Source organism: Passer montanus, unplaced genomic scaffold (assembly GCF_014805655.1).
Source record: "Passer montanus isolate IOZ18808 unplaced genomic scaffold, ASM1480565v1 scaffold67, whole genome shotgun sequence".
Classification (NCBI taxonomy): domain Eukaryota; kingdom Metazoa; phylum Chordata; class Aves; order Passeriformes; family Passeridae; genus Passer; species Passer montanus.
Window position 1 is genome coordinate 1308430 of NW_024371815.1, and position 16865 is coordinate 1325294.

Genomic DNA, 16865 nt, shown 5'->3' on the forward strand with positions numbered 1-16865 from the left:
AAATAATATATAAATAAAAAAAATGGAAAAAGATGAAAAATTGAGCTGAGAGACCAGAAGCTCTTCAGAAAACAAAGATTCATGAAAACTTGATAGAAAGTCTAAGCATTATATCTGGCAGCAGTTTCACCTACCAAATTCCTTTAATTCTCCACAGCAATATAAAGAGAGTATTTCAAACATATGTTTAGAAAACATTTTTAAAATGCAGCATTTAAGACACTGAGAACCTCTGCATTGCTTCCAGAAAATAAGAAATATGACAAATCAATGATCTTCAGAAAATCAACTTTAAAAATACATCTACCTGCAATACTGCTGTGGCAACACAGTACAGAAAATGGTTATTTCACTCTTTTATTCAGAAAAGCAATGATGCAAAAAGAGTGTATGAAAGATTCCAATTCTGCTTCTGGTGAAGACATCACCACTGACTTCAAAAACACCAACTTCAGCCTGGATACTAACAAAATAATAAATAAGTATTATTGCTATATGCATTATGCATTAATGCCTGAGGAGCTTCCAGCTCTGCTATGATCTCCTCAGATTCTTCTGATCTATCCATGCAGCGTGAGTATTCAGATGACAAAAATGGTAGGAGATATCAATCTTCATTAAAAATGATATGGAATACAGCATCAGGCACAGCACAACTCTCAAAAGAAGACTCTCCTGGATGAGATAAATTGTTCCAGGTAAACAGCAGAAATGACCCTTATAATTCTAAACACTTCACAGTTAGCCAACATCAAAGAAAAGTGGCATTTTTAAGATGAAGATATGTATTTATCAATTTTAAATTAATTGTTTTCTTCAGCTCCCCAATCTTACAGGCTCCTATCATATATTAAGCAGTTGATCTCTGATAAAAAAAGAGTATAGTTTACACACTTGTGAAGTTTCCAGCAGCATTCATACAGAACCACAAATGCAGGGTTTGGACTTCATACCATGAGCATTCACTGCATCTTATATCAACTTGATTACTATTTAGTTATACTCCTGCATTGTACACATTTCACAAAACGGAAGCACTGAATATGCTCTCCCTTCAAAAATTCTAAACTTTTAATTACATTCTTTCCAAGTTATGAAAAACAGAAATTTAGCCCCTCTTTTTTTTTTTTTTTTTTTTGTACTAACCATGTAACCATTTCCCACTATTTTCTGTGTAGGAATAGTCAAGTCTAGCTGCTATGACAACATGATCATCTATACCCCATCCCTGGTGGTATTCACAGCCAGACTGGATAAGGCCATGAGCAACATGGTCTGGTGGGAAGTGTCCTTGCTTATGGTGGGGGGGTTGGGACTAGAGGATCACTAAGGTCACTTCCAATCCCTTAAGATTCTATGATTCTGTAATTCTTACTTTCCATTTAAATTCAGGGTTTAAAAAAAATAGAACATTTGCTCCATAGCAAATCAAACTGGCAGGTACAGTAAGAAATTTAGATTTTAAAAGAAAAAGTGAACTTCTAAGATCATGGTAAATAATTTTTATTTTTCTATCAAGGCTTTCTGGAGACAGTTTGATCCTATTCTCTAGTACATTGGCCTCAGTTTCCTCTACCACAGGAAAAAATCAGCTGCAATATACACATATTACTTACTCATTTACTAAAATAATTGGTATTGTGTACCAGCAATTGGGTTCAAATTCAGCTAGAGCTTTGATAAACTCAAGGAAGCACAGCTGTACAAAATGAAGGTTAAAAAGAAAAGGTGTAGTAATGGAAAGCCATTTAAAGAAATTAAGTTCTCTTTAACATATCTGCATCTTTTGAGACTATGAGAATGGTTAACCTCCATCACACTGGACACAAACCCAAATTGCTCAGCTTTCTTTATATTCTCCTGTAGACATACAGAAAAAGAGACCCACAACATTTTGGAACATGATCTTCTAGTGTGCCAGTCAAATACCCAAATCATATAGCTTCCCCTCATTAGTGTTCACTGCCCAGAAGCCAATATTCAGTAATACACACAGCAAGGAACCCACTGAGAATAAAAGCCAAGCTATTTTGCTGCATAATGTACATCAAGGATATAACTTATTAAGACAAAATACAGAAAATGAGTAACCAAGAAGCTTCCCTATGAAACATTAAAAGTATGTTTTGTTCTCTAGCCAATCCTCCTGACACTGCAAACTGCCTACACTCCAAAGCTGTCCCTGTCCATAAATATTGAACACATGCTCCTGATGTACCTCCTGAACGATTTGGCACTGTCACTTCTTAAAAAAAAGATCAGCTTTATGTTGCAAAGAAGAAAATAACATGTGGCTCTTACTTTTCAGAGTATTTTTCTCATTTGTATCTGAAAGACCAAAATGATTCCAACTATGAGAGTGCAATGAAAAGGATGTTATCAGTTATGCTGGCAAGCTTGTATGTGTATCACATAGACAAAAATGAAACATACCTGCACCAAAACACCAAAACACCCAGAAGGAATTACCAAGCTAGTATACAAGCAAGATGATGTTGGTTGAAAATACCTATCACCCTTTCAATCATCTTTCATAGCAGGAATCACTGTAACTCTGGATACCTTTGTGGTCTATCTACTATCCTCACCCTGGAAAAGCAAAAGATAGCTTAGAAGGTGAAGCAGTTTAGTGAGTGTTGACTAATGGGCATCTAGTTTATTCACTGCAATGCTCTACCTCTTTAGAGGTAAACAAAATAAAAACTGAGGAAGAAAAGGAAGCAAGAGACATATGCACTAACTTCATAAAAAACATTAAAAAACTTCAGCCCCTGGACACATACTCAAACAAGGATACAAATCCTGTTTTATAGATTTAGAAATAAACCTGTTATAAAAATAAACCTTTAGAAAGGTCTGCAGGAATATTTACCTTTCAAATCCCTAATGTATCTGAAAATAGTCCAGCAATTTTTTTCAATCTAGCTAGATCCTAACTATCCCTGAAATAAATTAATGCTAAAGTGAGTTTAAAAAAATGTTTGATCCTGTTCTTCTTAATATTCACGAAATTATTTTCAGGATAAGCCTTCTCAAAGCCTGAGTTGCTATACAGTTATAAAAGCAAGGACCAATGTGCAATTTATAGAGATAAGTTCCCAATTATCAGGGAAAGGCAGAAAATAATAATGCTGTTAGTCACCCTTAAAGAAAGAAAATTCCATCCATGGTCCTGTAACTTTTCAGCTTCTACAAATTTTATAGTTGCATAGCACTGCCTTTAACCTCACTTACCAGGAGATAATGGTAAGACTGCATAAACAACATCTGCTCATCCTCACATAAGACCTTTTTATAAAATTCAGCCAAAGAACAGATGACCTTTAACAGTGGCATGTTTCTGTCAAAAAGCCTTTCAACAGTACCAGGGGTGTTTCTCTGCTCTGGCCAGTGGTCCCAGCAATCACAGGTACACAGTATCTTTCTGGCAATACTACAAACTGTCACACCTTAGACTCTGATCCAGCTGCTGAACAGTAATACTGGTACTCAGCAGGGGCTCTCCTTTCTAGGACAAAAGCCACCCTTCTGAAAGCAGAATGTGTTAAGCAATAGTAGAAAACTGTTTCAGTATTTTCTTGCACACCAAAAAGTTTCCCTTCATGTAGTGAACCACAGAGAGACAAAGAAAGGTGTTTATTTGGATTGAAAGACATGCATGTCTAAGGCCTAGATCGTGTTGTGACTTCTACAAGTGAATCAGTATGAAATACGATGGCTTTCTGTTCCCATAGATGATTGTCTAAAACAGTTCAAAAACCTAAGGTAGTGCTGTAATACATGTAAACAAACACTATAAAAAACAAAAAAAAGAGGAGATACTCAAAACATATTCATAGGTCTGGCTGATGATAAAAATAAAAAATGTGATGTAATAGAAGTGAATTCTTACTCTTCTAAAGCCTGACGCATGTTCCCAGGTTCTTCAAAGGACAGAATATCAATGATTTGGTCATTCATAATCATATCTCCACTAAAGAGATCACCTGAATTAAATTGAGAATGCTCCACCTTGTGATTTTGGCTGAGATCAGGCTGTATGTCCTAAAAAGAAAAGGGAGAAAAAGTAGCAAACTTTAGATTATAAAAAAAAAAATGTATAGTGAGTGTCTGATCTAATTTTAATGCAGTTTAACTCTGGGTGAGAAAGTTTCTACTTATCATCAAACTGTAACACTGGAAAGAGTAGAAAGACGTTGTGCAATTCAGATATGTATCTGAAATCAAAGATACTACTTTTATTTCAGACTCATTTTTTTAGCATATAACTGATTTGGAATACAGATTAAGAAATGGAGAAGAGAGAACACTTGTGAAAGTCATCTAGGAAGTTGTCTTCCACTTCAAACTTCCTAGGTAATTTTTTAAAAAAATTACCATGGCATACAAATTACATATGGCAACATTACAGTATTATTAGGTGAACAACATGGAAAAATAAATCCTATCCATGATGGAAGTGATTCAGTTTGCAGAGACTTCAGACTGAGGGCTAATAATATTGTGTAAAAATCCCACTATAAATATCTGATGCCAGACCAAGCTGGACCTTTCCTACTAATTCATTATCACTATTTCCTTTGCAAAAGGAACAAGTTGCATCCTTTTCAGTTAAAGAGATTTATTTTTCAGACCGAAAATAAATAAAAGTTACTGATGGTGTAACTTTCAACAGCAGAAAGGCTATAAGTGATTTGTGAGCTACTCTGGTCAGTGCAGAGTGATGAGAGATCCACCACCCTTTCTGCAGACAAGGAGTTCAAAGCTCTCAGCAAGCCTTTCTTAGGACTGCTCCAATCACTGTAATATTCTCACTAAGGTCTTGAGCTCCCTCCCAATGAAGTGGTTATAATTTACATAAATACAAAAAAATTTAACAGTTGGAATGGCTGAAATTGCACCAACTTGATTAATATCTATGAGAGTCTGTATTTTCTTTCTCTGGGCAATATATACTGAAATACTTCAAACTGGGACAGAACAATGAAAATACTTCATCCTCAATCCTATCTGTTTTGCTTAATCACTGAAGATGTTATTGCACATTGAAGAAACTAAGACCAAAATTCAAATCCCTATTCCTGATAATCAGGAAAAAAATCTGAACCAAAGTTCCTGTGTTCAAAAAAAGTTGTTGACTCCCTTGGCTACTTCTTATAACCCAGAGACATCCTGCTTCTAATTCTGAGGGATGGAGGGGAGGAAGAGAGGAATATGAAAAGAAATGAACAGGCAAAGGGTAATCCCCCTCTGATCTAGAGCCAACATCCAGGTACTAACAGCAGGTTTTTTTTGATCAGGGTATCATTCTTACACTCACCTGTAAACCTGACCACACTAAAGTTTAGAGGATGTAGAGATTACATTACCTGTGAGCCAAATCCATCACTTGGTGGCTTCTTATTCATCTTCAAAAACTCTTCAGACAATCTTGGCAAGTTATATCATCACACATGATCAGTGACAAAATTAAATAACCTAGCGTGACAGAGAGTACAACTTACCTGGTTTTTACTACAGAAACTCCATTTTAATATTTGGGTTCGGTAAATGATGAAAAAGACAGCACATGTCAACACAAGGGAAACAAAAAAAGCAATGAAGAATGCTGAAGCACTGATGGCATGGCTGTATAAAATCTGAAATTAAAAGATCATTTAATTAAAATGTTATTTTTAATATATAAAAAGGTCAGATCATAACTGTAATTCAAAGACTGCAACTGTAAGCAAACTGTAAATTATTTTTAAATGGCTTCACACAACTTCAGTATTTCTCAGCTCTATGTTATTACTACATCTTGATGAATATTTTCAAACAAGTGTGTATTTTCAATAGGTTTCCAAGTCAGCACGGTTTGCTATGTTCACCTTTGTCCAAATTAAATTTGCTCTGTTCACCTTGTCCTGTGTAATTCAAGCAAGAGAACCCCACAGACTGTATTTTTTTGCTTTGACTTCTGGGTGCCCTGTACTCAATAGCCTATTTTCCATAGCTGTCACTCTCCTAAGAAGTCTCATTGAAATTTCTGGCATTAGATGTTGCTCATAGGCTCTGGAAAGTAATTCAGATGTTGGCTACTTTAATTAATGGCCATTTCTTGATTCAATGAAACTGAGTAAAAAACATAGGGAGAAAGCACCAATATGAGTTCAGAATAAACATGCAACTGACACCCACCCAATCTGTGTGCAGCCTTGCAGCTTCTGCATTAGCCTGAGTAAGAAAAGGCTGGCAGAACCATGAGCCACAAACAACTTTTCAGACCTTTCACTTTAGCTCTTAATCTTTAAATTGAATTGCATTAAAAATTAATTTTTACTTCATGCTCTCTGTAGCAAAAGTTAATTCTGTGTTTGTTTAGTTCTATGAGATCTTTCAATGAAAAACAGAGCACAGCTATTAGTGTAATGTTTCACCACTGATCATTCTGCTGGGGCTAGGAACTGTAAATAATTAACATGCTGCTTGCAAGCTGCGTTTGGCTCTTTCTTGGAACAGAAACCTGACAGCATTCCACAGAGTCAATGGTAATTCTGCATAGAAAACAATATTCCAACATGGCCCACAATTTGAAAATAGTTTATTGAAATTGGAAACCTCTGTCACATCAGGACTCTGAATGAGATCCCTCCATTTTCAGGGAAAGGAGATGCTATAGATAATACTTAGGGAAAAAAAAGCTGCTTTGAAACCACTTCATCATTTTGTCTGAACCCACTTGCATTTGTCTAATTTCCATGCACTCTGTGAAATTTAAGGATCTTTCTGGGCTTCTGGGGAAAGCAAACATCTGGTGAGGTTATGGATTCAGCAAAGCCGAAAAGAAGCTGCTTAAGAAGCTTTTCTTTTGGTGAAGAAAAAGCACTGGCTATGGAATGACTCTGTGCTTTCTAAGTAAGAGGTGAGACCCATGGTGGGACAGTCAGTCTGCATGAGGGCAGGCAGTTTTGTCTGTGCTTTTATACTTCAAGAAAATGGGCTCTGGAAGGACAGTCCATGTCTTTGGGGGAGCTGTCAGTCCAAGCAGAACACAGCAGGTGCTTAATGGCATCTGAAAGCACCACAGCAGATGGTGCAGGGGAGGTGCCAGAGCCCTGGCTCAAGTCAAGACCAGTGCTGGCCCTGCAGAACGACCTTCAAACCATGACACATCAGCAGGCCTCAAAAGCCATTCCCTAAGCCAACCTCTAAAGCCATCCCAGCAGTGGGAAGAGGCAGTACAGGCCCAAGCTTCTTTCAAGAACTGACATGCTCCCACTGCTTTGCACGATGCTGAGGGAAGCAAGCCTCATAGAAATCAATGTAAAGGAATTATTATCATCTCTCCCATGCAACAGGCTCAGATGGGAGAACTTCCCTTTTCACCAGTGTCCCATGCAGCATCAAACTCGCCCAGCACAGGCACAAAGTACTGACAGGCCCTGAAGCACTGTGGGATGACATCTGGCACGGATACTCACATCAGCAATACTCATATTTTTTTCATAACCCACAAAATTACCTTGTTCCAGGAAAACAAGCACTTTCTTCCAGTGGCACAGAAGATAAAGGGTTTGTAAAATGTTAAAGAACAGCATAGTATCAAGTGTTCAAGCAAATCATGTGAAAGTTGATGGGACCAATGCAGCATGACACTGTCATTACTATGTAATTAATTCTTCCTTTGTCATTCCCAAATACTGCCCACTTAGTCATATATGTGCATTGGCTTTAACATATCCATGAACAGGCTTAAATAATTATTTTTAATAAATAAATCTGAAATGGATAGCATTTATGATAGCTGACAATATGAGTGAAATAAAATATATCACACCTTCTCCAGCTAATCCTAATTTCCTTGCACAAACTGGTTTCATTCCAAAACACCTTATGCTTGGCCAGAGCCCAAAGTCAAATATTATGCATGTGAAACATGATGTGTTAAATAATTTCTAAGCTTTATTTTTCAAAAGATTTATGGTATTTTCCACACATCTTTACCACACATTTTAGTTACAAAGCCCAATTTCAAATGCAGCTGAGCTAATTTTACCTATCTACAGAACAGTTCACAAGAACTTTTTGAGGTCTAACTATCAAGTTCAAATTGGAAAAAATAATAAGCACAGTAAAAAAGTTTTATGTATAATAACAGATGCAGAAATTTTCATGGTCAGTTGAGACCAATGCAGCTTGCAGTCTTGGCTTAAGACATCAATATCTGCTGCAAATCAATTCACACCAAATTTAAAAAAAAAAACATTTATGAGGTTATTTTTCTAACCCAGTCAGCTACTTCATGGTTTACACCTCCAATAGTTTCCAAAAAATAGATTTAGCAAGTCCATTTGTAATTCTTAGCTATACAAATGTCCAATCCTTTTAAATATTACTAGATCTTTATCCAGGGACTATGAGTTCTCTAGCTTATGTATAGTTTTAGTTCATGTCATGTTTAATCATGGCATTCATTTTAACAGAATGGGCACTTGATCTTCAAATACAAGAAAGCCACGTCTGGACATGTTATCTATTACAATAATAAAAGCTGAGAAGGAAGGCAGAGATCCCAGCAGAAGAGAATACTGGAACAAGAGGCCCCTGTGCCCAATCTCCAAACAGACTACTTATTCTAAAGGCAGAGAGAAACTCCTGGGACAGGTCATAGAAGGAATGAGTGGTCTAGTGCTCAGGACCTATTCAGGCAAGCCCTATCCACATGCACAGCCATGGCAAAAATGTTCTGTGGTGAAACAAACTCTTTGCTTCTGCCTGAAGACAAATAATCCCAGTACTTTTGCCAACCAAGCCACAGCTTCTTTAAAAACGACCCCTTGCAGCAGCAGCCTGTCAAATTAATGAGAGGCTGGGAGAAAAACAAGTTTGGTGAAGGGATTACTCTAGCAATGAAACTGATGGATGAAGTAGAGAGTTTTTTAATAAAAAAAACTATCTACAAGAATAATAGTGCTGCAATCAATGTAATTTTGAAGGTTTATTTGGCCTGTTAAAAACGACTTTTCAGAATTACTTCAGAAGCCAAGAACAGAAAGTCATATTGGAAGAATGACTAGTTAAAAAATGAAAGGAAGCATAAACTATGCCATTCTTTCCACAGTTTTGTCAGGCTTGACTATCAGCATCATACAGAAACCTTTCCTCAGTGGGTGGAGGATACTTTTACCCTTTTGGAAAAACAAAAAGCTTTCTCATGGTAGTTAGGCACAGCAGCAGGTGAACATAATCCTCATCACCGTTTCCTATGCCTGGATGATTCTTCAAATGAAAGAACATGGCAAGGAGCATAATGGCATTTTTAGATTTTTCTATACTAAATATTGCTAGTTTAAGACAAAAAAGAGTTATGTTGAGTCCTGTTTTCTTTCTCTTAAAATCTGTGAAGGCAGAACCTGGGTATGATTACTAGCCAATAGCTGAGTGATGAGACACAGGTACACAAGTACATCCTTAGCTCCTAGGATTTACTTTAGATTGTCCAGAAGCATAAGCAGAAGAGTCAATGTAATACCAAATCACAGAATTTACCTTGGTCTTTTCTTCTTCTGTTATGGTAAGTGATGCTGTCAATGATATGAGATGTGTTCTATTCTGAGAGAGATACAAAAAATTACTTGTATTAAAAAAAAAGCAAAATCCACTGGCAAACAGCCTAGAGTCTCTAGAAAAGCCTAGAAAAGCCTCTCCTTGGAAGATTAGCTACACTTCTTATTAAGCTTAAAGCTGAAATAAATCTGATAGGAAAATGCAGTGTACTTAGGTGTAACACTAAAAGACATGGAAGCAGCTGCTCTGTGGGATACACTCCCCATATCCCAGTGCACAAAGTATTACATTTTTCTTTGCTGTAAAATCTGAGAATGCACAGAACAGGAGCCACAGTCAGTAAGTACATAAATCTCAACTTTTACCATGCCCTGTTTTTGTAAGTTTTCCTCTGCACCATTCTAGTACCACTCCCCATACACATGGAACACCTTTTCCTCCAAAAACAAGGAGAAAGGCAATTGAAAGCAAAATATATCTGCAAGTTATAATTACATATAAATATGAAAACCACGGAAAAACCATCAAGTTGTATTTAAGAACTGAAAAATTTTACTTTGGCAGAAACCACTTGTCCTGTCTCCTACTCAAAGCCAGGCTAATTCCACATTAGACCAATTGTTTCAGAGCCTGATGTAACAGAGTTCTCAAAATCAGCACGGACGGAGATTTCTCAGCTTCTCTGAGAAATCTTTCAGACACAGAAAACTCTTATACCAAAAGGTGTCTTTCTTATGAGCAACGAGGCTTTTCCTTTGCTGCAACTTGTTTTTCAGTTAAAATAAATTATTTTATTATAAAAATATGGCAAAACTTCCAATCTTTCTGAGACTTCAGGAATATACATGTAAGTATGTGGGACACTTATTTCCAGGAGAAAACAATAAACTGGCGAGAAATATGAAAAGTATAAAGAAAGTCTACAAGACAACACAGAAAAATACTTTACTTAAGGAGGTCTAGGACTTCTTTAGCTATGAAGAATAATTCATACATTTAAAAATTCATGGCAAACAATCAGAGAGCCTAAGAGTTTCATTTCATTACATGATGGCCTCATTGTTTAGGCAGGCAAGAACCACTTTGGAGACTATTTTTTTTTTACAAAACTTGTGAAGAGCAGAATAAAATTGTGAATAAAATACCTGTGATGAACTCCTGAAAGTTAGCTTTGCAGGCAGTGTCAAGACCCTGCCATGCCACATTTCTTCGGCATCAAGAAGTGCAGTGTAGTTGATTGCAAAGTGTTCTCCACCTATTAAAACAAGGATATGGAGAGATTTGCTTTCTTCCATGAAAATTTCTCAAAGATCCCTGGGGAAGGCCTGGGACAGCACTGGAGCTCTTCTTTTCTGACATAGCAGATGCTACACATCCAGAGTAGACCCTTCATGGCCACCTGAGCTCAGCAACATCCTTCATATCTGCTGCCTCTAAGAATTCAAGCAAATTCAGCCCAGGATCTGGAAACTGCATTAAATGATGCTTTGACCTACCCAAAAGCATTACTTTTTGATACCAAAAGTCACATGAGATTATTTTAAAATATTTTCATTATAAAATGGACTGCCTACTTTTTAACCACTAACTTGCTGATTCTCCCCTTGTTGAAACCAAAGAGAAATGTAACAGATTTCAGGTGAATTTTCATGCACAATGCACTGAAGCATGGAAAAATTATTATGGCCAACATTGAGCATAACAGTACACACTCCAGTGTAGACAGAGCCTTGCTGCCCAGCCCCAGTGGCAAGGTATGGGTTGACTCCAGAATTAATATAGTAATGACCAAACCTCAAACTATGCAGAAATCTGGTCTGTTGGATTTTCTTCTACTGCAGTATTTTTCACACTGATTTGTCTGGAATAGCAAGCTTCAACTCCACATTCAGTAATTATAAATAAATTATATAGCAGCTCCAACTTGGCTTACTAGATCAGATATGGAAGTAATTTTTCTATTCTTTTTCAACGATAATTGTTTTCAGGAAATCTCTGCGGAAAGCCAGCAATTCCTTGACATTTCCAAAAAGGACAGCCCTGAAACCACTGCTCACAATGCTGTTAACAGAAATGGAGTTTGGCTATCCAATTGCAATCAGACAGCAGCCCCAGGTCTACTTATTTCCCTTTTCTATGTGGAAATCTTTCACCATAAAACTATCATAACCAGAGCTACTTCCATCATAAACAGGAATCAGTGAACACTTCTGAATCTCCTGGAGAAATGTCGTGACTCCCAAAAGCAAGCTGCTAATTTTCAACGTGCTTGTAATTAGAAAAAAGGAGATGAAGAAATCAAGAAAGATAAAATTTAATGCATATGTACTGATTGAACTGCTACCAATTAGAAAAGGAACAAACTGACTTCACAACTAGAAGAGGTTTATTTCTCTACTACTTGCTTTGACTTTATAATTTGTTCAGTTTGGAGAGAACACATACTGAGAAGAGCTGCCTTATTTCTGGCGAACCATTTTTCCTGTTTGTACGGCCTTTTGGAACTCCAATGCACCTCAATACCTCAGCAAGCTGAGCTGCTACACTTGGCTAAAGAAGCCTCAAAACATTATTAAAATACCTTTTGCAGAAATTTTTTAAAAATACCCAAAATGAACAAATACAGTTGTGAAAGACTCTAATTTTTGATGGCAACTTTTACAAAGTAAAGGAGACTCAGTTCTGTGCCTGGAAGACTGGAAGCAGTTCAAAGGTGGGAGTGAAAACAGTTAAGAGTGAGCTGACAGAATTGGAAACCGAAGCCTAAAACCTTTCCCAGACTTTTTCACCTGTATTAACTGATAATCAAATAACTTACACCACTATAATTAAATAAATAAATAAATAAATACTGTGATTTTAACACATGCACTCTGACATGTGTCATGAGGGGTATTTTACTGCAAATTTTGTTACCTTGCAAGAAACTTTTCCTGTAAATCTGTATGCCATTTGTGGTCTTATTCCCACTGTTTTTTTGAACTTGTAGACCAGTGATGTTGTCCATGAGGATAAGATCTGTGATGTTTGTTGAGAGCAATGTGTTGGTATTATTAATCACAAGTGTAATGTATGCAGTTTGAGGGTCATGTTCAACATCCACCTGAAATCAGAAACATAAGCATTAATGGTGCAAGATGGCTGTATATGCATCTTAACAGCAAAATTCATAGCCTTGATTACAAATAAAACTTAATTGTATGTGCAAACTTATTTTTTGAAGGTATTATGAGTGATCTGCAAATGAAACTACACTCAGTTTGATCTCGCACTCCCAGTGAGATTTTAATCTTTGGTATGTCAAGCTGTTGCTTGGAGACAGTGGCAGAAAGCCAGAAGGTGGAAACCCAGCTCATACAGGACCAGAAGCATAATCAAATTCTGAATATCCCCGTGATAACGCATACAACACAAAACTGGATCATAACTTCATAACCAGAGTTTGGAAAATTCATACATTTGTACCTTTGTGCTACAAGGATGTTTCTTTTGCGAGCTTCCTCACTGCAAAGTAATTCTCTCCATGCAGTTTTGGTCTCTATTTTCCTTTCTTTCACAGCAACCCCATTCTCTGAAGGATGCCAGCTGTCTCAACTTGCCCTTCCCACGTGAGGGCAGATGGAGCCACCAGTGAACTTGGGAGTACATGGCTGTGCTTCCAGTTAGCAGTGATGGTCATACACTAATCACCAATCTCTAGCAACATGCACTCATGTGATTTTATTTATTTATTCCATTAAGCCCTTAAGTCTCATTGAGCAATTATACCCTCTAAATGAAATTATTCTGAACACAAGAGCTGCTTACTGACCTCTAACCTTCCAAATTGCCTTCCTCTATAACTCATATTAAAGCAGAATTGTCTAAATCTTTATAGCATCTATAATCATATGGTGATCTATATTCACAATGATTTATGAGGTTTAAATAATGACACTAAATTAATAGTCCTTTAACTGACAGAATTATGATTCAGGCTGAACCGTTCTCTTTTTAGGGAAATGTCCAGACTATATATGGACACCAGCCAATATAAAATAAAAAAGGAGTCCTCATGAAAAGTGAGTTCTAAAAATATGAATTGTGATAGACTTCAGAAATCACACCAGAGTTCATGGTTTTCATAGGGTTCAATACATGTAGCTATGGTCTCATTGTGCACTGATCTCTGTATTTCATACCAATTCAGCATAGAACCAGATGACAGTTTTAGAAATTAAGGGACAAAATTCCCAACTACTTATTGTACTAGAAGCTGCAAGTAATGTATAAAAATGTACATATTAATGCATGTATAAAAATAGGCTTAGTTATCTTTCTGAGGGAACCATTTCCAATATCATATGCTTGTATATCATGAGTTATACCCCAACTTCTGGGAGTTAAAATCATCAAGTATTAAAAATGTGTTATATTTTGGTCAGATTTTCTTTCTCCTGGTTTCTGAACTGGCATGATGCAGTGAAAATGCCTTTCAACATTTCATGTGCAATCACAAAGGCTAGATACCTGCTTTAAAAAGCAAAATCAAAACGAAACAAGAAAAAAGTCTCAAAACCCCATTTGCTAGATACCTGCTTTAAAATGCCTTTCAACAAAGGCTAGATACCTGCTTTAAAAAGCAAAATCAAAACGAAACAAGAAAAAAGTCTCAAAACCCCATTTCCCATTAATATTAAAGTCATGTTTTTTATTCCTTATTTTTGACTGGCAATCAGAATTTAGCTCAATTGCAAAAGGGTTGAAAGAATTCGGATTTCTTTCCCTTGAAATCAGCAGATGAGAATCAAGCAACAGATATGGTTTGACTGCTCCTAGAAAGAACTCCTCTACAAAGTGCTATCCCTGTGATCAGTGACCACTGGTTACCTTCTTTAAATTGCTTCTCTAATTTGCCTGAAGATGTTTTTTCTTGCTTTTGGAGCAGATGCTTAGGCTGCCAGGCACCTACATGAGCCAAACCAAATGGAAGCCACTGATGATGCATAAGCACCTACTCTATTTTCTCTCTGCTGCTGAAGTGCCCCATGTGTGTCATCAACCCCTGCAAGAGATCTCACTTCAGGTCCCCAGGAGAATGGCATGAAAGAATCACAGCAAGAGCATGGACACAACAGCAAAAAAGAGAGAAGGAAGGAATCGCCATAGAAATTGAAAGGAATGGAGGATCCTTGTTAGAAGTAAGTCAGAACAACTAGAAATAGAAAAGGAGAAGAAAAGATTATAGGATCATTGATAATCTCCAATGCATGAATGCTTAGGAGATTAAGAAACAAGACAGGCAAAAATGTTAGAAGACAAGCAATTAAATTTAAAGATTTATTACAGCTCTGCTAAGGATTATTGTCACTGTGAAGTACTGTTATAGAAAAGTTCAAGTCATACTATGGAATGAAGCTCTTAAAGAAACACACTTCTGGAAAGAAGGAAGACGTGTGTGCTGGAACACTGGTAAAATTTAAATACCTCAGCTTCAATAAGGCTATTTCTACGTTAAGATGTTGGAAAAATCCTGACTCCAAGAAGCAAACATGAAACACCTCTACACTCTGAGGAGCGACTCATTGCAGGAGGAGGAAAATGTGCAAAATTCCCTTTATTTAAAACAGCTAAAGAGGACCATATGGCCAGTCTGCCTCTTAGCATGAAAGCATTTGTTCACTCGAAATAAGACTGAGGCAGAAGACAAGGTAAGCCAAGGAAATCAATTAAATGTGAACTGCATTTGCAGGTGGAAGACAATCACATATAATTGTACAGCTTTCAGTAATTTACAACTAATAGCACTACAAAAGTATTTTGTGATAAAGACAGCACCTCCAACAGATTACCTTTAATCTCTTACAGCAGTTATTTTGCAGCTTTTAATGAGCCTGTGTGAGGCTGTGTTGTAAACAGCAGAAAATCAACATGGGACTGTTTCACAGACTGTTCCTGAGAGGCTCTGGTATAAAAATTGGGGATCCACAGATAGAAAAGCAGAAGATTCTGTGTTATTACTTCTTATGTCTGAAATGCTTACTATTCAGCCTCATTATACATTATATGGTGCCGTTTCAATAACAACTTCAGAGGTAATTAGCGCCATGAGATGTGATGCCTATTTATTCTTCTCTACACAGCTGATCTGGTTGAAGGTTATAATGTCACCTCTTCTGTACTGGTTACTGAATCCTCTACCCTCATAGGCACCACTTCAGTGCATGAATTCAGATTGGTCCTAAAGTTGGATGTGTTCTCTCTCTCCAGGAGACAGCTAAGATGAACTGACTGTAATTATAAAAATTCATACCTACTTCATCAGATGCAAAGAAAGGGAAAATACAAAAGGGAAAAAAAAAAGAAAGAAAAAATAACAGTCCAGTAAAAATAAAACGGGAAATTAGAAAACTTTCCTACAATAGGGAGGTCTTTGCTCCTCATAAGCATTTACACAAGTCAAATGAAATCTTTTTTCATTAAATACTGTGCTGTAGGTGAGTCCCACTGAATATGCAGACTACGACACAATGGCTTTTCTATGATTGTGTGTTAGGATACCCAAACACACAATGGGCAACACAAGGGTCAGTGCTTCACCCTTCAAAAGAGCCCACACTTGACCCAGGTAGGGCACCCATGGCTGGGCCAGGGGAATATCTCAGAAGATTTATCTCATCGATCTCTACCAAGCCTCTTGGCTGATTTTACTTGGGAGTTTATTGGGATTTGCCCATTTGCAGTTTTAGAAATTGGTAGTCAGGTTTTTACTTCAACCACAATCCAAAATGCCCTGACTTCTGTTTTGAATCATCATTGTAAAACAGTGCCTCTCAGAGAGTGGGACCATTGTACCCAAAATGCACATACTCCAAAAATTCAATATGGGCACAATCAATGAGGTTCCTGCTCTTTAAAGGTCACTTGGGCACAAAATTCCTACCAACAAGAGAAATGTAAGAAAACTTACCATGCCACATTTCTGAAGGGTTATTCCAAATTCAGAAGACACTGACATATTGGACACATCTTCAGGCTACGGAGGAAGGGGAGAAATCTACGTAGTGTATGAAAACACAGTTCACAAACTTAAGCAACAAGTTAAATTATATAAATAAATAAAAAACATTTAGAGGTACCAATCACCTTCAAATTCAGGAGTTTTATTATCCCAACAGTTTAATCTTTTATCTAGTCCAAATGTGTAAAAACTACTTATTCCCACAAGTAATTATTATAATCTTATTGATCTATTCAGCATTTAACTATCATTATTCACAAAAAACAACCACACTATGCACAAAGTTCACTATACAGTTTCTTCTCATTACTAAGTG

General features: G+C 36.9%; 1 protein-coding gene across 10 annotated transcripts in view; it reads right to left on the reverse strand.

The window, feature by feature from the left end:
• Positions 1-16865, reverse strand: part of EVC2 (EvC ciliary complex subunit 2) — a 60497-nt gene that overhangs the window by 34511 nt on the left and 9121 nt on the right. For 9 of the 10 annotated variants that reach the window (XM_039728942.1, XM_039728941.1, XM_039728940.1 and 6 more), the window contains 6 exons: positions 16499-16564; positions 12466-12652; positions 10695-10804; positions 9532-9594; positions 5505-5639; positions 3893-4044 (listed from right to left, as the gene is read on the reverse strand). In XM_039728942.1, the coding sequence (XP_039584876.1) occupies positions 3893-4044; positions 5505-5639; positions 9532-9594; positions 10695-10804; positions 12466-12652; positions 16499-16564 (713 nt within the window). Of the gene's footprint in view, positions 1-3892; positions 4045-5504; positions 5640-9531; positions 9595-10694; positions 10805-12465; positions 12653-16498; positions 16586-16865 lie in introns of all 10 variants that reach the window. The other variant, XM_039728947.1, reaches the window with a different exon arrangement.